A 24,981-nucleotide genomic window follows, 5' to 3' on the forward strand; every position below is an offset into this window, starting at 1 on the left:
AAAATAGATGCATTTATGCAAAATTATAATAAATAATTTATATTGATAAAATTAGTTTCAATTTTGTAACGCACCGAAATGATTAGGATCCACCTGCGTGGACGTTGAGGCACTCCTTGGTCGTTTCTGAGGCGACGATGTCTTTCGTAAGGGCACAGGCAAGGAGGGTGGCTCGTGACCATTATCGTCCGCGACCGTTTCCGAGGATACGATCGGCAAGCTGGATCTGCGATGGGCGTCTACGTGATCTGGAGGTAAGTCATTCGATAACGCATTGTCTCTGGCAACCACATTAGAACTAACGATTTGAGGCACACCGTCGGATAAACTTTTAGTTGCATCACAGACCGTAGATATTGTTGGGATTTGCTGCTTAGGATTTGGCACTTGCGTCACATTATCTACAGAACTTTGAACATCGCTATTACTACAAACACTATCTGTTACTTCTACCTCGCCGGTCGTTGCCGGAACGTCTGACTTATTATCACTTACGCTAGTAGAAATAGTGGACGGCACCCTTGAGTGTTTCTCATTTACCTTCGCGTCTTCGCTATCATTAATAATAGCACTTTTGTCCTCCGTTAAAGAATCCACGGCGCGTTCGTCACTACTTGACGCACTATTCACTACTACTGCTTCCACCTTCTCGTTTTCTAGATCTACCGCCTTCTCCGCGCAAGTCTCGCCGCTTTCTACTACGCTAGTTGAGCAATTAGGATTTTTTACGGTTTCCCCTTCGTCGCTCTCAACAGTCTCAGTGGTAATGTCCCTATCTGCGGAAATATCTTTCTTTTCGACGGTGTCGTCGTCGTCAATTTTTTCACTTTCAGACGTTCTGCTTTTCATCTCGCTCGAGATTTCCTGATTTTCGGTTGGCGTTAAGTATGCTTCTGATGTATCGCTATCAATTATTTCACGATCATTATCTAGTTGATGTTTTTCAATAACTTTAACTGTCAATACCTCTCGCGTTTCGTCAGAAGGGACAATTGGCACAGTATTTTCCTCAGTGTCGACGTCAGTCGACTTTAAAGCAACAGAGTTTTCATCTGCGTTTTCAATTGCCGTCGTAGTTTTGTCGGAATCTTCAGTGTTAGTTGGTGTATCACTGTCGTCGGTCACAAGATTATTTTTCTCGATACATTTATTGTTCGCTTCCTTATCCGTCACCGAGTTATTTTCGACTTCATCCATTACGGTAGAAGCTGTATCTGGGATATTAATAACTTCTGCAGTTTCCGTCGTATCATTCGATTCAACAGTCACTTCTGTGTTTTCCTTAACTTGTTCAGTCGAAGAGGATTCGATAATAGCAACTGGTTGTTTTTCCAAAGTTGCGTCTTCTTCTTTTTTCGGTGTGTCCTGGACGATCATCGAGTCGGGACTGGAACTCTCAATTTTGTGCACTTCACTGTAGAAGTCACTAGAACTCTCAATCGATATCACCTCGCTGGTCTCCTGTGTGGTCGGCAGCGAGACAGCTTCACTATTCGCTTCCTCGAGGATGGTCGGCGTCTCTGTATGAGTTTCGCGCGCGGTGGTCGGCGTTTCCGGTTTGTCGCTTAATCTGGAATCCAATGACACTACCTCGCACGATTGTAGAGTATCCAAAGTCTCACTGCGCGATTTCACGATGGCTGGACTACCGTCGCTTTCAGTGTTGTCTATTGAATTGAGGTCGCAACTACAAGATTCTTCCAATCGATCATTTGCTTCGGATGCATCGAACTCCTGCACCGTATAACAAGATATAAGAATCAATTGATACGTCAATGATCTTTCTGCATACATAGACCAAAAAGATATAAGAACAAAAAAAACATTTAAATAATGCGATTATACATGAGAAAAAATTTAAAAAACAAAAAAGATGGCTATCAAAATTTTAATAAAAGTTCTACGATTTTTGAAATTACCTTGTAATTCCTTTCCATGTGTTGTACTTCGTGATTTTGCTGATTTCCCCACACTGCTGGTCTGCTGTAGCCGTTGTTTCCAGAATGCTGCTGATCCCATCCAGAAATCGTGCTAATCGGTCTCTGCTGTCTTAGCTCAGGATCTGTAATATTGTCGGATCTCTGTCGCTCGTAATGCTCGTACATTTGAGCAAACTGAAGTTTGAATTCCTCGTAGGATACCTGCATTGGAAAACCGACATTGTAGGAAAACATGAAAATGTTTCAAGTTAACCATATCTCGCAAATTTACCTTGGAATGCACGATAGCCAACGTATCAACCCATACACGCCAGCCACCATACTCGTGCTTGATAGCATGATGAAGAAGCATGCGAAATAAGGAATACACCATGTCGGATATCTTCTGCTCTTCTGTATTTTTGGGATGAATATAAGCCATGGCAATAAGCCATTCCTGCCATACAGACATTTGCAAAACCGTTCGCCGATTTTCTCGATTATTGTTGCAGAGCAGTGTCATATCCGAGAGAAATAATTTTTTCACTTCTAACAACTGTTCTGTTTGCTTTGATTGTCGAACTAATGTCGCGACCACCTTCAGGATCACTAAAACATAATGAAAGAAAAGTTTTTGACAGAGATTAATACAGGGACGATATTTTATTTTCTTACATAATTATAAATTAGTTACTTACTCGGATTTTCTAAACGATAGTGGGATTCAGGTTCGGGATGTCTAGTATACAATATTTGTTGACTGATGTGCTCGGTCATAATCTAATATTAAAATTTAAATAAAAATTTTCATATATGTATATAAATGCTGAAAAAGTGTTTAACATAGTTAAAGAAATGTAAAATACATATCCCAGACAGCACAAAACATCCTCAGGATCATCCTGAATATGTCCAGGACGGTTCAGGACATTTGTAGGATGTTTTAAGATATATTATTATAAATATATTTATAAAAATTTAATATGCATACATAATTATTTTTAGTTGTGTCGGCTATTTAATATAATTTAGAAATCTTAAGTATTACAATAAGTATTAATGTCCTATAAATGTCCATTGGATAACCCCTGGATGTCTGTAGGATATATCTACTCTGTCTATTATATTGGATGTCTTTTGGATTTCCAGAGGACATATATACATGTGCAATTAATTGTTAACATTAATTTCGTTTAATATTAATAATTGAATTTGATGCGCACATTTTCATATATCCAAAATTATTATTTATTTAATATTTTATGAGAAATGTTACTGTTCGCAACATTCCAAAAACTTTACAAACAATAGTATTCAACCGCTAGTTCGTTTGTTTACCGCTATGCGACACGCGAACTCGTATTTGAGATTTGGTATGAGAATTATATAAAGCTTGCAAAGAGCAACTGACAGGAAATTACAAATGTAATTATTTTCTATCAGTTCAATTTCTGATGCAATCCCAACATAGGGAATTCAGATATTGGATTGTTTAGAAAATATTACACAACTCAAACCCGGGAGCCAAACCTAAAATATTCATGTACAGCACGAAAGCCTCAAATATTAAAGAACGGTGAACTATTTTTAATATTAGATTTTTAATATTGGCAGTAAATAACAAAACATAATTTTAATTTATATTTAAATTTTAAAATTTGCTCCTTGAAACATACGAAAAATATCCCTAACATATCCTACAAAAATCCTTAGGATGTTCCACAGGATCTCCCTGGATTCTCCAGAGGTTAATGTACGGCTATCATGTACTCTTCTTCAGAACATCCAGAGGAGATCTGAGGATTACAATGGGATATCCCGAGGATATCCTACATGTATGTCCTGGATGCCCTTTGGACGTCCTAAGGACATCCTTGTGCTGTCTGGGATATAATTAATTACCTCATATAAAACGTTATACGTCGGCAATGAGAGTGTTTCCTCGTTCAATAAGAGCCTTTCAGCCAATAACGTATACAGATTATGTGGACTCATAACATCGTATTTCCTTCTATGTACATTATAGAAATATTAAATTCCTTAAAAATATTTTACTTTAAAATGCAAATAATCTATAAAAGATTGTTTACTTGTGTGTACTGCGGCTAAGGAAGAATCCTAGCAATTTTAACGCTTGCAAACGTATCAACTGGCTTTCAGCTGCTAAGAGTTTGAAAATGGTTCGTACACCTTGTTTCGCGTCGAATGCGGGTACCATCGATGATGGATGTTCCGACATCAGAGATATGAGCATTTGTAAGACATCGTGCAAATTTTCGTCCTACACAATTCGTCACGGAATTGAAAAAAATATCTTTTTCATATTATTTATTGATACATGACGTACATCAATCTCTAAAATTACCTCGTGCATTGTTGTCAGGTAATTGAGGATGCTCTGTAATTCGTCGTCCTTTACTCCGTTACCAATCATTATCAATTGTTTCAAAAATAATAAGATATAAGAACGAATTGCAAGAATGTCTTTTTGTTGCGGACGCGGTCCGTCTATGAAAAATTTATCAATATAAATATTATCGTATTCTCTATGCGTAAGGAATAAAATTAGCATCGCCGATATTATTTAATTAAATATAATAACGTACCGAGTCCTTTTGGTGTTATTCCGCTTTTAGCTCGAGGATTGGCTACCCAGTAATAATATTTCAGTGTGTGTACCGTTTGCAAAACTGTCGACACACGTCTCACATTGGAATATATTTGCGTGTCGCTAAGAAACTCTGTGGCCAGATACGAGTAAAGTCGTGTTTGCACTGGCGCCGGCGTATATATCCATAGAGCAGGATTAAAAAGAACGTGATCCAGTAGCTGCCATGTTAGGAATGAAAAATAAAACAACTACATCACCATGGATCTGCCTGTCCTTCGGACACACCAATCTAGCCGACTTTTGTATTTTATACTATTATCTTGATATTTTGATCTATGCAATTAGCGCGATTAAGTTGCTCAAGATATTGATCCAGATAATAAATAAAATATTACTTTAGACGCGCATGTATATTTTTGCATAGAATTTTTTATCATCTTTCGTTTCAAACGATTATTTTTAGCGTTGATAGTTTGCGCAAGTATCTATATAAATATAATATCAGGAATATATTTTCAGAGCATTGTATAGATTTTATTTATAACTGTATAGAGAAATAATAAATATGAATTATTAAGCTTACGATTGAAAGCGATATGCAGATGGCATTTTTTTTGTTACAGAACAATTATGACAAAAGAATATGAGATGGATGTAGAACGTCACGTAGATAGATATTTGTGCATATACAATACTGATTAGAAGAAATTTTGAGGAATAATATTAAAAAAAACGTAAATTTATGGCTGCACATATACTTGTATACATTTTGGAAATTGTTGGGTAATATCAAATTCACGTAATTAATAACGTAATTATGATATATATCGTATTATAGAAAAAATACATCAAAGAAACGCATAAATTTTGCAATAAATGTATATTAAACTGCAAACAAATCAAATATATATATATATATCAAACATGTGGTTTGGTATTTGAAGAATAAAATTGATTTTGATTGGAAAACACATATGGCGTGTAATAGGATTTTGATAATAGTGCATATTTGAAGAAAGATAGAAAGAATATATATATAATCAATTTTATTATAGCACAAGGGACAGACGAAAATTCTTAACGTCGCAACATAAGAATTATAAATTTTGAAGTAAAAGCGAGATTATATATGTATTATAAACAAAATAGTTTGCGTAGCCACTTTTTCAAATCAGAAAGCTTAAAAGTCGGTTGATTGCATGCGATCCGAAGTTTGATTAATAAATATAATATACGATCGAAGAAAGTGAGCGGGCATGCTCGACAGGCTTATTGACAAATTCTTGACAAAGTATCAAAAGTACAAAACAAAATGCGTACGCATACATTATTACGGATGTATAGGATGTCGGCAACATTTCAACAGGAGCAAGTGTGATGAAAGCGTCGAAGCTATTACATGATATTACAGCATAGACAAAACAATGTAAATTTATACAATAGAATAGAATGCCTTGGTATTAATTTATACCAAATTGAGTGTAACTCATGCTTTTGTTTAAATCAAATATACATATTATAAGGCAAACGAAAATTATATATAAATAAAAAAATATAGCTAACTATGCGTGGACAAACAATTGTTTTAAATTACGCAGAAACTAAATCAACAAATAATGATGTATTATGGGATATTTAATATTTTCTATAATCTTACTATTCGAATAAATTCAAATAATTCAATAATATTGTAGAATGACTGCTAAAATACGACTAAAATATATCCTTTCTCTACCAATAATTTTTTATCTGATTTACTAATCTATGCGGAAAATATTTTTTATAATCTAATTTTTATATAATATATGTCATGTTTCTCTTCAATTTTTCTAAATCTATATGTGACTATATCTTATATTATCTCCAACTAAAATAATTGCAAGAATATAAAAAAATTTATCAAAATTATATGTTTTAGAAATTTAAGATATCTTTATATTTTTTAATTAAGATAAGATTATTTTAATTATTTTCGAATTTTAAGAGAAAAGATAAGATATCATAATCTTATAACTATATAGCTGTACCATAGCTGTAACTATCTGTTATATCTATATTTGTCGAAATATTTACATTAATACATCTAACAGAGTAGCAGATAATTATTTATTAGTTAATATATCGGTACCTGTTTCAATAATAGATCGCTGTTTGCGCTGAGACAGGTGACCAAATGTTTCGTGAGCTCCAAGAAGGATGCGAGGACTTCCGTCGTAAGATGATCTCGACTCGCTTTCTGCAGCATGAAACTTATTACTAGAAATCCCCTGTTTTGTACCATGTGTTGCTGAACTGTTTGAGAGCTCTCTACCAAGTCGCAAATAAAGCCGAGCAGTTTTGAACTGAAAAAAAGACGTCAACGTTTCTCGTTAATGCCTTCTGTTAAAACATGCATGACTTTCCGAAGCTACAACAAATAATATCACTAACCATAACGTGGGATCGCGCTTAACGTCATTCGGTGCTATGCAGTCATAAGGCATATCCAGTTGAGAGAATAATGGGAACAATACTTGAATACCTCCTATCGAGTTTAACGTGCTGTGAATCGAGTATGTTATAACTGCCTTGACATCCTGAAAGACAAAATAATACAATTTCTTGTTTATTTTTATATCTATTGTTTACACACATAAGATAAAGCAGTATCAATTACCAAATAAATAAAAAATGCATGTAACTCTCTATGATCCGGACGCTAAACTTGTCTTTATTCTCGAAATCGTAAATAATAGGAATAAATTATACCTGTAACATGAGGGCATGTGGTGTATGTACAAAGTAGGAGACATTGCCCTTCGGTGCACTCTGTAGACAAAGCTGCGAGTCTGTTGCTACTGGATTGTACATGAACACAATTGCATTCGACAGTTTTCCATCGTAAAGTACCTGAAATATTACGTAAAAAATAAAAAATTAACAAAATTATAAATTTTTCTGAAAAAATTTTCAACATATATTATTAAATTATTGCCAAATATTTTACAAAATATAACATCAATAAACTACATATCAATACAATCTTACCAGCACATATAAACGCATCTTGAATTTCTCTAACTAAATGATGAAAGATACACAGAAGACACATACATATCTTGCTTAAAACTAATAGTCGATAATTTAATTGCTAAATTAATATTGCTACTTGCTATCATTCAAAATATCCATAAAATCTCAGATATAAAAGAATTTATACGGCATGTTATATACAAAGTCAAAGCGATGCTTACAACAAAAAGATAGGTTTGTTTTTGTAAAAAATGGCATTCGAAAAGATAAGCATTTGGCAAAAAAAAAAAAAAAAAAAAAAAAAAAAAAATGTACAGAAAAATATATACATTAATAATATAGCAGGCAATAATACAATGTTGATAATTATAATACCGGTTTTTCCAAGACAAATAAATATAAAACAAAAAAAACTCAGCCATAATAGCCGACAAGGAAATATGTGGTCATAATTGAGCAATTACCTCAGGTAAACTCGAACGCAGTAACAGAATAATTAACAAAGTACAAATCATATGTTAACAAAAATAAAATCAAAATGCTTACAATTTGCATACTTTGGTCCACCATGCTCGTAGAGAGATCCTGCTCACTCACCCTTTTATGATTGTCGGGCAGATTCAAGTAGCACTCGTTGTCGAAACGAAACTGGCTCTGTGCACGGATTGAAAAAAAATTGACGATAAATATTCGTCTATTGAAAACTTATACAATATGGTATGTCTGGCGTCCTAGATATATTCATCATAGCAATAACGTATAAATATATATCTAGCTACCTTATATCCCGGCCCTAATCTGTGCATCGCGCATATCTGATGCGTTGTCAATGCTTCGCTGAATAAGTATATCGCACTCATTTGTCCGCAAAACACGCGCTCTTCATCTAATTCGGGAGTTGCTCCTATGTAGCACTTGTCGAAAGGCTGTGAAATAATAACATTTTTTTTTTCAAATCGGTAAAAGGCAAGTGCCGCTTGAGAAGACCGTAAATATTTGCAGGCACTCACGTCATTTGTCGAAACATGCCATGTCATTTCTGTACTCGACGCCAACTGACCGTTGACCAGACATTTAATTTCACTCTTCGTCCACCTATTGTATATATACACTACCGCGATCATATACCACTGCGAAACAAAAAAAAGAAAAAAAATTTACAGCACAGATTTCTTTTTTCTTTTCCTTTTTTCTCATATTAAACGTGCTAGGTATATATTGTCTTAGAAAGTATGTTTAATAGTGTTATTAGTTCACCTTTCGTGGTTGAAATTCGTATTTGACACAATGTTGGAAGCCCTTGCCTTTTATTTTCATAGACGTCAGGACTAAGCAGTTGCCTACGAAATGTGCAGAGTATCCTACTCCCTTGCTTGTTTTAAAACTAAAATATGATAAAAGAGCATTATATTACTCTCTGCCCGATAAAGACAATCGCACTTGAACTTTCTCTTATTTCTCTTGTATTTTTTCTTTTGATATGAGAAAAGCACAATTTATGTAAAAAAATAATAAAAATTATATAACATGGATGAAAACCTATTGCTAAGTGAATATAAAATTGAAATAAGATGCGAGGTAATTTGAAAAATGTCAGCATTGTTTTCTTTAAAATTGTACGCAAACAGAATCAGATTTAATAGATTTAGTTTGAATCTCTGCTTTCTTCGAAGTCGAGAAACATAGGTGATTTTTTTCACTTGTAAAGAGAGTACGCAAGAGTGCTTGATATAAGAGCACTTACCAGTAGAGGTACGGTTTTTCTCGTTCGATATTAACAGAGTTGATGGGGTCTAGGCGGAACCATGTGGTGAAGGTAAATCCATTCTCGTGTGGCCACTTTGCAAGCGGCGGCAAGACAATCGCCTGCGGAAAACGTGAGAAACGATTCTCGACAGATTATAAAATATTTATATTTTTGGCAGAATATTGAAAGAGATTAAGTAAATATCGGAGTTCCGACGTTTTCAATTTTCGGTAGTTATTTCATTATATTAGGTGTACAAATTTGCTTCCGCCGTTTTCCTATAGATGGCATTAGCGATAAGTAGTGGTCGAAATAAATAGATCATAGACGTCATGCGATAAACTTGGGCATCCGTCAACATAACCCCATAGAAACGTTAGTCGATTTGTGTCCGCATCGTAAAGTTATTCTCGATTGAAAATGTCAGTTTACGAGCCAAATTCTCGTCATTTGCGGGGGGTTTTAATTTTCTGCTTCAATATGAAGAAATCTGCGGCTGAGGCTCATCGAATGAGGCACATCGAGGACCGGCATAGCGGTGGAAGAGAGAAGGTTTTCGAAGATGCAGAATTGGAGGCATTACTTAATGAAGACTCGAATCAAAGTCAAAAAGGAATTGGCACGATGATTGGGAGCGACTTAACAAGCAATTTCAAAATGTATAACCAGTTTTTTACAATAAAGCCTCGAATTTCGGGGAAAAAACGGCGGAAGCAAAGTTGTACACCTAATATGTTATGTCGTTTCTGATTTATACAACATTCATATTTATATAAAAGTAATAAAAATAATATGTCAATATAAATACATTAAAAAAGTTACGCTATATATAGAAAATATATTTAACTTTAGTTTTAATTTTTAATTCTATTCTTTAATTTCTAAATATTAATTATAAACGTTATTATTCATTCTTCTTCTATTATAACAAATTATAATCTGTAATAAATCTATTCTCTCTTATTTAAATCGAAAAATATTTGGGAATATTATTGTATTATACAACATTATACAACAGGTTTGTATTATTCGATAGTATTGTATATACGGTAATGATGTTCAGGAAAGTTCCTTGCCATGATTGATTTCGAAAATGTGAGCCGGTAGCGGAATCTTGTGGGGAAGAATAAATTCTCTTATTGGAACTTTGATCGAGTTTAAAATCGAACGACGTCCTTTGGGATGTCGTAAAGTAAGAAGTATCTGTTCTAAGGTAAAGAGAAAAAAAGAGAGACAGGCGAACGAGAAAAGAAACCAACTTACCGACCCCTTTCTACCGGGGAAACTGAAAAATACATCGGGCCCATTTCGCTGTGGCATTTGACGGAGGACGTTCAACAATTTCGCCGAATGCCGCGGCTACAAAATATATAAATATTATTTTACGTTACGGTAATCTTATCGTATCTGATATATTGATCATAATATACTCAATATATTCTTATCATAATATTTATTTAAATTTTTATTATACAATTTGCAAAAAAAAAAAGTCTTAAAAGTTCTTACCCACTTTCCTTTAACAGCTTTCATAGCGCCGAACAAAAGTTTTAATTCTTTCACTGTTATGCTGTAGCTTGCTAGCACTCCCAGCATATCGATTAATAAATCTGTCGTAGTACACAGAAATATATATAAAAAAAATATAATTTTTGCATTATTAAAGAATATACTTAAATAAAAGGAGCAAAACTTTCTCTCGTAGTGATATGTAATTAATAGTATCGTAAATAGAATATAGAAATCCGTTAAAGTAGCTTTGTCATGCTTTGAGAAATTAAATTACTTTTGCCGCTTATCAGCGATAATTTGATGCCAAACTTAATATTGAATATATACTTACCGGCGACAACAGTTTCCGCACGAGATAATCGATGTAGAACATGTTCTATGAGACTTACGTCCGTACACGCTTGTAAGTTTCTGACACTTTTTCTCAGGATCGCGATAAAGACGCTCCATATTTCGGCCTGCGACAAAAATATCACATAAAATTATTTATTTACATTTATGACACCTGATGATTGATAACACACATACATAATATTATATCTATCGTATATAATTTTTATTTTACGGTCTCCGTATGTTATAATGGTTTCAATAATAGAAAAAGTATAATATATAAAGCTTTTTAGATCGTTGTACGTCTTTATATTATTAATATAATATAAAAGTAAAGATTTTAATATCATATAAAAATAAGTTGAAATTTTTTTTAAAGTTGTTGTTAATCAGAGGATGTATAATGTGTGTATAAAGAGATTTTTTTGTAAGCAATTGCGAATAATTCACTTGGATATTTCAAATAAAACAAGACAAGTAAATTCTTTCACGGAAATCGCGTGTTATTTAATACGGTCAGATAACCGATTTTCGTTTATATATACATATATAGATATAATGCTGAAGAACGATGCAAGTCTGCAAAGCAACAGATTATTAGTAAAGCTAATCGACAACTATTTCAATATGCAATATCCTACATATCCGGCGTGTTTATACAGCGTGAATCCACTTTCAATGATTTTGCAAAACAGTTTGAATTCAAATTATTATACTTCTCCGGATAGCCGGACAACCGCACACTACCGATGCCAAAGCCCGGTTCGTGTACCCGCGTAATCCTCTGCCGATATGCAAGGTAGGCCACGAAGCGAGATAACTACGGGGGTGCGGGGTAACCGCCGAATAGCGGGGGAAATCCCGAAAATGCCGCTGGAATTCCCCCAGTTGGAATTTCAGCCTCGCGAGCCGGAGTTTTAGCGAGGAGAAGTTATGGGCATTCGGATAATTCCGGAGTAATGATCTCGCGGCTATACACCTTGTCGGCTTACTACATCGAAGTTGCGAATGAGTCCGCCGGAGCGTGGGCCAAAAAAAAGCGACAGAAAGAAGAAGAAAGGAAGGGAGAGTCGTCCCGAGTAATGCCGTGGAAGCTTCCAACTGTCGCACGACTGTGATAAATTGCTCCGAGTCGCGAGAGCAGTGGTTAGTCAAGTTGATCTTCGGAGCTGGGTAGATTGGTATCTCCCCTTCGGGCTAAAGGATGCTGCTTATCTGTCTTCTTATATGCTGCATCGCGAGACAATGGCGGGACAACATTTTCTTACTATATAATATTTTAATGTCGGCTTTACGGCGCTATTTCATGAGGACGAATCCGAGAAGAGTACATTCTCGCGCTGACAACATGCGAATCGCGTACCAATATTTCAATGTGTATCTTTACATTCGACAAAGTTGAAAATTGTGATCAATAGAAATACATAATAATAATAATAACTTCTCGAGTCTCAAAATAACATGCTCGGTGTATTTAACGAGCCGATATTGTTGCAGCGAAAAACGGTGAATATCTGACCGGCGAATCAACAACAACTGTCATTCCGCTGTACGTGAATATTATTGTTATTATTTCGTCGTGCATGTATACGTCGAATATTTCATATGCAACGGATGCGAGCATCATATTCGTAGGGAATTGTGGGTGCAATGCATTAATACACCGACACAAAAGCTAGCCATTTTGACGAATCACCGGCGCAGTGTTGAATAAATGCGCCTTCTCGCTTGTCATTTTTTAGGCAGATGTTGATTGGTCGGCTTTTCTCTCTCTCTCTCTCTCTCTTCTCTTCACTAAGATAATAAAATGATAAATGACTAGCCGTGCGAACTGATACACTCGATTTGTCCGGCTATATGCTAGGAAAATGTGATGGATGTGAAAAAAAGAAAACATTTAATTCACGTTGCGTGACATTAATGGTGGATAACGACATATTTGAAAAACGCCATGTACGTATGTGCCTGTGTGTGTTACTAGCGAGAGATAAATAAAATTTGAAACTTGTAAACTGATTTGTGTTAATATGCACAAATGGATTGCTAGAGACGACTCAAAATTAAAAATAAATTTTATTTGCGTAGCATTTCGTAATCTATGTATCCTACATTGTTTATGTATGCGGCTATCATACTCTTTTATATTACACATTTGTTTTTAACCATTTAATAACATATTCAGATATTTTTTTTGAAAAAAAAAAAAACTCCAGTTCGAATAAATAGCAATAACGGCAAATAATATTTTAATTTGAGCAGCACGTCATCTCGATAGCGAACGCCATGTAATAAATTCCATGTTGAAATTGTTCCCGTGTATTCGCTGAGTGAAATATAAATATGTTTTTTTTTTCATGTAGGGAATGTCAAAAATTTAATTACTCTACCAGTTTTATTTTTTGCAACAGTAAAAAAAAAACAGATAGCTCTTACGATATTTATTATTCATCAACTATGTTCGTAATTCCAATGTGATTATTGTGATTTTTCAGATTATATATTGTATTTTAATATAATTAATTCTTTTTAAAATATTGTAAAGTTAGAAATAATACAAATTAACATAATTACTTCTGAAAATAGAGAACTTAAAAAATACATATTGCTTTAGTACTAATTACTTGCTAGATTTAAATCCATTAAACTTTTCCACTTAACTTCACACATGTGTGAAATTCTCGTAAACCAATGCAAAATAAAACATTTCAGATTTTATTATAAAAAATATTATTATTATATATTAGATATATTTACAACATATTGAATAGAAAATAATGTAATTAAGCATAATTAAATTTAAGACTCAATTATTACAAAATATATTTATAACAACAATTAGAAAGCTAAAATTTCATATTCAAATCTCATCGAATAATTATTTATTACTTTGAAAATATTTAAACGACATTATTTATATAAAGTAGCATTATATTATATTGTATTTCGCACTTTAAGAAAAGATTATTATTCTATAACTTAGAATGTTTTGTCAGTTAATTCTGTCCACGTGAGAGATAAATTTTTTAAAAACATAAATAGAGCCGAATTTTTGGAAAACAAAGCCGTTTCGTCACATAGTTCATCCTTTATAAAAAGAACGCTAATGGACGTAAACTACATCTTTTACGATGTATCGAAAGGATTTTAATGGCTGACTATGCGCACGACTGAACTACTCACGCACAAAATCGACGCGTATAAGCTAAATTGCGTCGGCAAAAAAATAATATATCTTTTTGTAGGAAAACAGAAATTTTAGAATTATTTAATTTCTAAAATAAATACTTGAAATTTTTTACGTTAAGTATCTTTATAATTAATCAAATTTTCCTCTATATATATATATTATATTACGAGAAGTTCAATGAGTAACATATTAAATTAACGTATAATCGTAAATATATCTGTCATGAAGACAATTGAAGGCTTGTGTATAAATATAATTACTCGACCATAATTTGCCCGGTTTTATCGTTTAGCAATCCCGAATAGCATTTAAGAAGAAATGTAAAAGCGACACTATATGCGCTTTTCCCACGAGTCTCTACTTCCGTAAATGTTTCAGGCGTGATTCTCGGGGCGGATACTAGGGGATAAGATAATCTTGCATAATATCGGGGCTCGCAAATCTTTAAAATCCAAGTACCTGGCGTAGCCGCGAATAATTTGCTGCACGCGCCAGCGTCGTTAAGTTGCAACATCAAGAATCTATACAGGATCTCTATACGGGGAAAAGCTTGTGAACGTTGGATCGTGTAGAGATCATGGGGGAAAAATACAAAATCGCGCGAAGCAAAAAATTTTATCATTTATAATATACGCATCTACATTATAATAATTTAATTGATCTTTATATATTTATATCTTTATATTTAATAAACTCAAATAAAAAAATTATCTAATATTTGAAAAAATTATGAAGGTTTATCGCAAAACTAAATTGACTAATAAAATTCTTGTTAGCAACTAAAAACTGTCATTTTTATCCGGCTTTATTTTTGCGAATCATTTAAATCATTTGTTTCGATTTCTCATGAGATATTTCATTGGTATTTTATTTTCATTTCTCCATTGCTATCGACCCCTCAACGATACTAATTCTTTCTAAGCTGTCACAAACGAGTCTCGTGAGCCGCTAAAATTGGTACGCCCTAACGGGGAGTTTCGCAGAATCGCATTTTCTGTGGGATCGTTCAATTTCACCATGGCCATCCATTACGCTACATTAAAATGTACTAGCCGGTTTCGTACGTAACGTTCAACAATTATGCCGCACTAAAAGCCACTGTCAGAGCGTGGCTTTTAAAGGCGACTACAATGTTGAAAAGAAGGAGAGAAAGAGGCGAGAGCCTGTGCTTTTTCACTTAGCCGAGTGTGAAAAAAATATCCTTGTGTGCATTTTTTTTCATAAGCATGAACATAAATTTCGACCTTGAACTATATATAGCTCAATTTCAGGCTCCAGATAAACGAATAGGAAAGCTGAAGTGATTTCTATGTAAGTCATAAGTTTTGTATTTATTAAAAAAAGAGCAACTTTGAATTTATTAAAAAATTAGTGGATAAAAAAAAAGTCCAAGAAACATAATAGTTTCTTTAACAATTTTTTGCGTTTGTCTTTTTTGATATTAAAAAGAAAGACACGAGAGTACTTGCGATGAACTTAAAAATAACACAATCGAAGCTGATCTGTACGTTAAAGAGCAAGACCGAATTTAAAATATTTGTGCCAGAACTAATTAATTCGTTACAGAATCAATAGAGCTTTTCGTCCAAGACTCGTTCAATTTGCATAGCATTTTGTGCCGTTCCGAGACTTAATCCGATTTCTCTTCTTCATTTCATTCTTCCTCAGTTTCCCAAGCGTCGTTTCAGAGTTAAATTGCAGATTACATAAAGATAAACGACGACGACGACGACGACTGGATCAATGGTTGCATCACTACCATATGTCTTTCATCTTTCAGATTGTCCGCAAATTATCGCTCGCGGACTATCGCATTGTTATTGTTGCATTTTCATTTATTTAAATCCTTTCTCCTTAGATAAAAAATTCTTAATATGCATAATAATGAGATCCAAGAAAAATAGCGCTTCTTTATTCCACCATTTCTATCTCAATTTTTTTTTAAATTTCCGTTGCTTTTTGACACTTCGCCATATTATTTCTTTACCGATTCATGATATTTTCTTTCCACGAACTTTCTGAGCATCCACAGACACAATATGATGAAATTCTTCATTCATTTTAGAGCAATATCTACTTAGATGGAAGAAACTAAATAAGGAAAAACGGATAAATAACAAACTTGTTGCCGAATGACAAATGATTAATTATCAACACTTATTTAAAATAAATTGAGCATAGCGTATAGCATTCAAACTTTACATTTTCATGTTGAACTTTGCATTAAGAACAATGCGTTAAGAACAATTAAATGGATGTAATCTTCGTTGGAGTCAAGACAAAGACTACCATATATGTCAAAGACGGCTGTGCAAGAACGCAAACTATTTATGCGCAAAACGGAAGTTCCATTCGATGAGGACGCGTAAAGTGTTTATGCCACGGAAAGACCTTTCCTCAATCGCTTCTTTGAATTCCGAGTCTTTCAAAAGTTCAGCTTTCGGTTAGCGGCCAACTCAATTGAATTTGAATCCGTTTAGCATGAGGTTTCAATCGTAGTATTAGGTTAGGTTAGGTTAGGTTAACCGTGTACTTATTTGATTTTACTGTACCAAAGGATCGAGAATATATGTATGAAAAGAAAAGACGATCGAAAGTATTCGTTGTCAATCGCCAAAAGCGTATACGAGATTTACAATACATGTATAAATCGATAAATATATCGATTGATAAAAGAAATAACTTAATCAATTTAAACCGCTTTACAGTTTCGCTTTGAAACGTATACATCATAGAGTGACGCGACGCAAAAGTACGAATTTTTATTTTGCATATTAGTGAAGTTAAAACATTAAGTCAGCGGATCTGTCAAAAAACAGGTAATTGTTTAAAAGAATACATTGTAAATAATTTTATTAAAAACAATTTTTTTTTTTTATACTAATTGATTTGTCTCTGTTATTCTGTACATAGAAATATTACGGTAAGATTATCAAAAACTAAATATTTTACGAGATATTTAATTTTTTATATCAAAATATGTCAGATTAAAATATAAAATAACTCAAAAAGTACTTAATAAAAAAATACTTTATTATAGTGTCACCATCTTATGGCCCCCTCGAAACCAAACAACTTTTGTCTGAAATATTTTTCTCTTCCGGGCTTGGTTTTTGAGATATTTGCCTGAGGAGATTAAAATGGGACACCCTGTATATATATTATTATAGAGAATTTTAATGGAGTATAAAATACGATAACATTTCAACAAGAGGAAACTCTATTAAGGATTATCCTCTATTAAGGATTTATTTATCTTATTGGATCTCCCACAAATACAATATTATTATATACTAACATTATATGTATTAAATATAATTGTCTGTTTCTGTTCCGCCGTAGTTTATGTGCGCGACTATGAGAAGTGAAGATTAGCAATAAGCTGAAACAATATTTTCTCGATATAAAGTACCCAAGAGCTCGGGGAAAGATATAGCGCTACTTGTGGTAAAAATGATAGGTAAAAAGAAAAATGCCCGTAGCTAATATCGTGCCAAACACGGGGGAAACTTGTAGGGCGTCAACAAGAATAGATTGCTAATATTATTCTTTGGATGCGTAACGGATTTGTTCTTTGTATTTTATAATATTAATTAAGATTACTTTTATTTTTATAACAAATATTGCTGTACTACGTCTCATACATAATACGAGTATCACATCTCTCTTTCAATTGGTTAAATTTTATTAAAACCCATTCATTACTCTTTTCTTTGAAATGAAAAAATTACTTTCGAAACCGCAATCAAGTTAAGCTAAATCTAAGTAGATTTATTCGTAAACTGATAATCTTTTTGGCCGCTCTTGAAGAATAAAATATTATAACGAAAACACCGTAAATATAAGAACGGACAGACAAACGTCAGAAAAACCAGAAATTCGATTGTTTGGAATCGTAAAGAAACACAACGTTACCTAAATATATGCAAATGGCGAAGCGCACTTAGGGAGAGCGGAAAATCAGCGGCTGTTCCACAGTAGTTTCTGCTACTTGTAAACATTGACATAGCACCCCGTAAGACATGCCTTTTGCTCTACCGACTATGTCGACTGTTTCATTTTGACGACGTTTACATTTCACTTTTGAGTTCCCACATTACTGCACAATTCTGTGTTTGTTATTTGATAATTTATTCATTACCGTTTACAATTTTTCTTGTAAACAATACAGTGAAATGTTTAAATAATTAATAAAAATGATTAAGTTAACAATCAGCAACAACCAATGTGTGTGAATATCTTGAAATTATCTCTCATGAATCTGTTTCAAAAATCTGCTTCTCTCCCCTTTCTTCATATTTTAGTCATCTATTTAAAAAATTACGTTTCCTGTGGGATTAACTGGAATATATAGGAAGTTTTATTTTGCCAATTTTAACCTTTTCGTTTTTATCATCGCTTTTTATCGCTATGTTTTATGCGCGCAATAACCACGAGTGTACGACCATCAAAAGTGTCGTGCACGAAAAGGCCGTGTTTCCGCCGGAAAACGAAATCCTTTTCGCCCTACCGGTTTCAATAAACCGTTTCTTCTTTCTTTTTTCTTCAAAATAAATGATGCCATTTCCGACGAAAGCCGCGATCGCCAGTTGAGGTTTACCCGAGAAGACGTATTGTATATGGCGCGACCCGCGATTTCTCGCTTCGAACGCGTATCTAGCTATAAAACATTCGTTTTGTAAACGACAACAATGAAATATCAGACCGAACACTACTACGTATCATAACTTGAAGATAGCAGGAGGGAGAGGAGAGGAGCAGGGAATGCAGTATTTCTCGGAACAATCGTGAATTGGCTTGAACATACCACGCATTTCTGCACTCCTGACGATTATCGATATACGAATACTCCAGTTTCATTTTTTTCGATATTATTTACCTGACGTCTTTAAAACTAGCGTACCATCTTTATTATTGTACGCGATAAGAGACTAATACCAGTATTCATAGTCCTTCCTTATTTTAAGGACGGAGGAAGCCTCCATGAAGGATTCCTTGAATCTGCAAGGCCACCTTGTTTCATAGATGGACCTCGCGAGTCTCCCTTTCAGAAGGAAGGAATATTTTAGGGATTTTTAGTGACCGACTGGAGGCAGCACCGTTTTATGCTGCTTGCAACTAATTTCATATAATACATATGAAAACTTTTTCGTATCTTCAAAAAATTTCACGGGATTTTCCCAATCGCGAATGTATCTTTTCGGAATCCGCCACAGAATCCGATTCTCTGGATTTTCGTCTTCAAATCCATCGTCAGAATCATTTAAAAATTCATTGTCCATTATCCCTTTTTCCTTTATACACTTTCAGTTTGAGAGCGCGACAACAAATAACCACAAAACCACAAATGTAACGAAACTAACTTTTGGAGGTTATATTTGGTTATATTCTGCGTATCGTCTGCTAAAAAGGTCGCATCACTCCTCAAGGAAGCTCGTGACCTTCCTTGAGATAAGGGAGCCAATAAGATTCCTTGTTCGGTCAAGGAAAGTTTATGAAACGTGGAACGAGGAACAAGGAATCCTTATTCCTCAAGGACGGATTATGAATACGGGTATAAGCGGAAAGGCCGAGCGAGGATAATGATAATTCGGAAGAAAGGAAACGATTTTTCGAGACGTGCGAGCGAATTGTCTAGCGGCTTTAGGTTCGCTTCTACAACGTACATCTTTCCCTGAGATATTTTCCGGCGAACACGACGTTTCTTTGAAGTTGCTAATGTTATTTGCGCTCTTATTTAAGCCAGCATGTCGAGTCGTTTTATGATGCGATTTGTAAATTCTCCGTATCCGCGCACATCATATACTTTGAACTTTATAAATAAAAAAGATAACAACGTTCATATATTTCCTTACTATTTCTTAAATATATATATATGTTTTATAAAATAATTAATAGAGAAGTAAATTAAATATAAGCGCGTCAAAATATGAATTTCGACAATGAGTCGACGAAAAGATTGATATTCAGGAACAAGAGATTCTTTTTTATCAAATTAATTAAAAACATGTTTTCAATCAATAAATTCACTAATTAATATAATCTTTAATTAATTGTTTTACCAATAAAAAAACTATCATATATTATTAAAAACATTTAACAATGATGCATTATTATTCTGCTTAACTTGCGTAAAGAGGATTTTGTCGGATGTACTGAGAAAATGTTTTTATGTCGGTTATCAGAGAGAATGTTCTAATTATGTCAGCTTTACGAACGACGGGTTCATTACGATGATATCCGTTTTCTCAATGTACAGTTCCGCGTAATGCTATTACATAACCGCCACTCTCATCACGGCATTCGCGTTATCGTTTTTCATTTCCCATCCTTCCTGACACAATCGTTGCGCCAACCCCATCCTATCGCCCCTGTCGGAAGACAGAAGTGCGAATAAATAACGTCGCGAAGACGTCGTGACGTAATAGATTCACGTTGATCTTCAAATTCGAGGCCCATTGACGTCTCCGTCAAGACGGAGAAAAATGACGTCGCATTATCGCAAGCGTCGCCATTTCAATTACCGATCTATCTCAGATTCTCCAATCGTGTCATCGGATCCGTGAATTCGCGATATAGAGAATTTGCCTAAATCCGCCAATCCAACAAGTACAGTATATCGTCATTGTCACAGTCGTCGCCAAACTAGATAAATATGATGCCCACTATCCAGACCCATCGTCAGCAAAATGCGATTTAAATCCCGGACTGCTTTTCGTTCGGACGTTTCTCGTTTCTTCCCACGAGTCGACCGCGACCCCGCATTTTCCGCGACTCTCATCCTCTTCCAGTTTTCCAATCTCCGTAAATTGAGATTCCGCGTTACCCCCGACGCATTACGTTACCACGGATGAGATGAGCAGAGATCGTGCTGCGCGAATTTGCAAATATCCCGACGTTGCCGCCCGATCCTCTTCCCGCCCTACGCACGCCAATTGGATTATTACCAGGACCACTTCGCTGACGTATATTTACATATCTATCCGCTATCGTATCCCGCAATACTCAAGAGCAAATGGAAGCTTTATGAGAGCGAGAAGACATGAAGCCTTTCACGAAGACTATATAGGCGAATCGTTTTTCACGTGTGGGAGAGAGAGGGTCTCATTGCAGGAGATGTTATTAATATCTTGAATAAGAGGCTTTGGAAAAGAGAAATAATTTTCAATCCGATGTAATTCTCTATTTCTAAAAAGTATAGAAAATAGTTCCCATTCGAATTAAGCATTCAAACTGAAATCAAAGAATTGATGTTAAATTTTTTATATACTACATTTTTTTTTCTTGTGATTTTTTGATTGCTTTGCCAAGTCTTGTACATGCACGTGCGCGTTATATTTTGTGAAACCACGCAAAAATTTTGTAAATGTCCAGGAGGTAGAGGCAAACGGAGGCCAAAAATACAAACACTGTTCTGTCAAATAGTAACGAGATAACTCAGAAAAAAATAGAGCGGTTTGCGAATATGTCTGTGTAAAAGTAGGCGTATGTATTGAGATAAAAGCACGGTAGTGAATAAAGAACGGTGACGGAGAAGAGCGAGGAAATACGTGCCGCGAAATAATGGAGCTACTTTCGACGGTGATTTCAAATCGGTCAATCATAGACGACCTAGTTGACACATGCAACGAGATTGCATACCGCGTTTTTGCCAGCCGAATTGTCGATTTTTCGCGGAACTGGATTCTCCCCTTTGTTGGGCGCGATTGTGCCCTTTTCACCCGCTTTTCCCGTTGCGAAACGCTTTTGCCAAGTCAGGAAAAAAATCCGTCATAGCAGAGCGAAACGGGAATTCTTATTAGAGTGGTTAAAAATGTACGTGGGTACGTGGGTATGTGATTGGCAAAAAAATGAAGAATTTGTTCGTCAGAATACATTGTCACGCTGCTGATCGAAACTGTCATTTATCTAATAGTTCAGTTCTGCGACTAGTAAGCCATAATCATACCTCTCAAGAAAGATCGATATTCCAATATTTGGAAAGTTTAATATTTTTAAGCATATATTACATAATGTATATTTATCTAAACTATGTATAAATACAATAAAATATCACAGGTAGTGGTTGCAAAAAATCGAAGAGAGAGAGAGAGAGAGAGAGAGAGAGAGAGAGAGAGAGAGAGAGAGAGAGTAAATTTTATTATAAAACAAATTCTAATAAATCAATTAAGTAAATCATATTATATATCGTGTAAAATAACACAAGAGCCTCTTCTCCAACATCATTCCCAATTGATGCATTTCATCTATCTTCTTTGGATACACATATATGACTATCGATATATGAATTCGCGGATACGAACAACATTATAATTTGCTATAATTAAAGCTGTCACAAAAGTGTTGGTCGCACGACGTTCGTATACATCAGATGAAATTACACGTGGAACGGTTAATTATAGACCAAACAATAATTGGCAACAAAACATTGTGTCGATCGTAACTGCGTGTGCATAACGCGTTACATAATTCGCAATCGTGTATATTAGTACATGCGACGAACGTCGCAAATTTAATCAAATTGCAAGGAAATAATTTTATAGAACTATATTTATCTAGAAAATAATTATTTTATTAAAGAGAAACTGAACGGATCGATAAAGGTTAATAAATCTAATATATAATGAAGTAAAAATTTGTCTGACTAATTTGTTGACACGCAAATTATGATATACTTTTCACATTACTTCTCAATAAACTCTTGTGTGAAACGTTGGTTTCCCAAGCGGATTATCCTTCTTCGACGAAACGATCGATCATTTGAGATCCTTCTGTCAGCTTTTCTCTTCTCTGAGAAACCTCAAAAGTCTCTTTTATTTCCATAAACCAATGAAATAATTAAAGCTCTGGAATTATCTTCCTTTAGCTTAGTTTGCAAATGAGAAAGAATAATCAGCATTTTGTGCTATTTAAAACTAAAAATTAATTTTAATATGCACAAAAGATATAAAAGCTTATTCGAGCAAATTTTTATCCATTTACGCTTGTGTAAATTTTTCTTCCGCGATACTATATAATAATAATAATATCTTCATATATATATATATATATATATATATATATGTTAAATCTTATATTAAATGATGCATATAATTATACTACATAAAATACATTATAACTTATATGAATAACATACACCGACTCACACACTGACTTTTGATTACATTGAAAGAGTAACGATAACAATGAACCGGAGTGCTGACCGTCGCGTTTCTCATCGTAAGCAAGAAGAAGAAATCTTTTGTAATTTTGACATTTGTAAAAGTACTTGAAGAAGGGCGTTAAATTTTATGACAAAGTGAAGAAGCGAATGAAGAAGAACGCGATGAAGAATCGAAAATAGCAGAGCCGCGACATGTTTGAAGATAAAAGCGAAGATATAAAAGTGTTAAAACGACCTAAAAGTCGTCATATTGGAAACGTTCGTTCAATTGGTTTCATAAGCGAAATGATCATCTTAAATTTATCCTCTTCTTCGAGATTTATAGAAATTGTCTACGTCAGTCATCTCTCTCTCTTTCGTTGCTAAGCAGAGTGTAATGTAAGAAAATTCGATCTGATTTTTATTCTGAAACCTATCGAAGGCTATCGCGAAGAGCAATATTGTGGATTATAGAGGACAAAATGCCTCGTGCTTTTCCACAAGATCTCGCCGACGTTTCTTTTTCTTATCGTAACAGGATAGATTTTTGTGTAAAAAAGTGCTTTTACAATCCTGGCTACGATAGGTAACAACCATTATCTTAATGTAATCGATGTCGACCAAGAATTGCTCCCGCGTAAAAATTTAAGTACATAATCTCTGCCATTTGCTGTTCGCTCATGAAGAACGGATAAAGACCTCGATAATGCAATAGAATAAGATTCTGTCTTAAAAACTTCGTTGTTGAAAATATATATAACAGTTATAAAAAAAATTTTCTTAACTTTTTAATTAACACATTCTTTAACGCACTTAATCTTTTTTCACTTTAAAAACTAACCCATAGTGCGCCCTCTACCCATGAACTATCCATATATATTGTATATTAGGTGATTGCATAAGTTTGTGCCCGATTCAAATATAAACTTCAATAGATTATATTTTAGAGATAACACTTTTATTAATCAATTATATAGTCTCCATTCTTTTCTACAATGGTTTTCCAACGATTTATAAACTTGTCGATTCCATTTTTGAAGAAAGAACTTGGTTTTTCTTGAAAAAAGTTTGTAAGGTGGTTTTCGACAGCTTCCTCGGAATTGAGATTCTTGCCATTTAAACTATTCTGCAAAGACTGGAACAGATAAAAATCTGAAGGCGCAATATCTGGAGAATATAGCGGGTGCTGCAGAATTTCCCATTGCGACTCCTGCAGTTTTCCTGCAGCTTATTCCTTTCAGTCAGGAGATGCGGTACCCACGTATCAAGCTTGGAAATGTATCCAAGCTTTTTTAAATGACGAAAAGCGGTTGAATCATCGATGTTCAGCCTCTCAGCAATATCCTCAGTTGTAATCCTTGGGTTTCTTTCCACTAAGGCATGCACAATGTCATCATCGATGCCAGAAGGCCGTCCAGAGCGGGGTTGATCCTCCATGTTGAAATCACCATTTCGAAATCTGCCAAACCACTTTTTGACTGTTCGGAGAGCAGGAGCGCGGTCCAAATAAACGCTTTG

The 24,981-nt window shown here is 34.4% G+C and overlaps 1 protein-coding gene across 13 annotated transcripts in view; it reads right to left on the reverse strand.

Moving 5' to 3' along the window:
• Rg (A kinase anchor protein rugose) overlaps nt 1-24,981 on the reverse strand; it is a 299,154-nt gene that overhangs the window by 81,953 nt on the left and 192,220 nt on the right. For 5 of the 13 annotated variants that reach the window (XM_070311916.1, XM_070311915.1, XM_070311910.1 and 2 more), the window contains exons 3-21: nt 11,133-11,259; nt 10,799-10,899; nt 10,553-10,648; nt 9,287-9,408; nt 8,800-8,926; nt 8,553-8,672; nt 8,322-8,468; nt 8,089-8,196; nt 7,279-7,419; nt 6,961-7,106; nt 6,659-6,872; nt 4,526-4,778; nt 4,285-4,427; nt 4,010-4,200; nt 3,822-3,930; nt 2,618-2,699; nt 2,212-2,528; nt 1,920-2,141; nt 75-1,734 (exon numbers count right to left, since the gene is read on the reverse strand). In XM_070311916.1, coding sequence (XP_070168017.1) covers nt 75-1,734; nt 1,920-2,141; nt 2,212-2,528; nt 2,618-2,699; nt 3,822-3,930; nt 4,010-4,200; nt 4,285-4,427; nt 4,526-4,778; nt 6,659-6,872; nt 6,961-7,106; nt 7,279-7,419; nt 8,089-8,196; nt 8,322-8,468; nt 8,553-8,672; nt 8,800-8,926; nt 9,287-9,408; nt 10,553-10,648; nt 10,799-10,899; nt 11,133-11,259 — 4,426 coding nt within the window. The remainder of the gene's footprint in view (nt 1-74; nt 1,735-1,919; nt 2,142-2,211; nt 2,529-2,617; nt 2,700-3,821; nt 3,931-4,009; nt 4,201-4,284; nt 4,428-4,525; nt 4,779-6,658; nt 6,873-6,960; nt 7,107-7,278; nt 7,420-8,088; nt 8,197-8,321; nt 8,469-8,552; nt 8,673-8,799; nt 8,927-9,286; nt 9,409-10,552; nt 10,649-10,798; nt 10,900-11,132; nt 11,260-24,981) is intronic. The other 8 variants (XM_070311919.1, XM_070311917.1, XM_070311913.1 and 5 more) reach the window with 4 other exon arrangements.

The sequence above is a fragment of the Polyergus mexicanus genome, unplaced genomic scaffold, assembly GCF_030449975.1.
Source record: "Polyergus mexicanus isolate NDT 795.1 unplaced genomic scaffold, iyPolMexi1.0 SCAF_21, whole genome shotgun sequence".
Taxonomy (NCBI): Eukaryota; Metazoa; Arthropoda; class Insecta; order Hymenoptera; family Formicidae; genus Polyergus; species Polyergus mexicanus.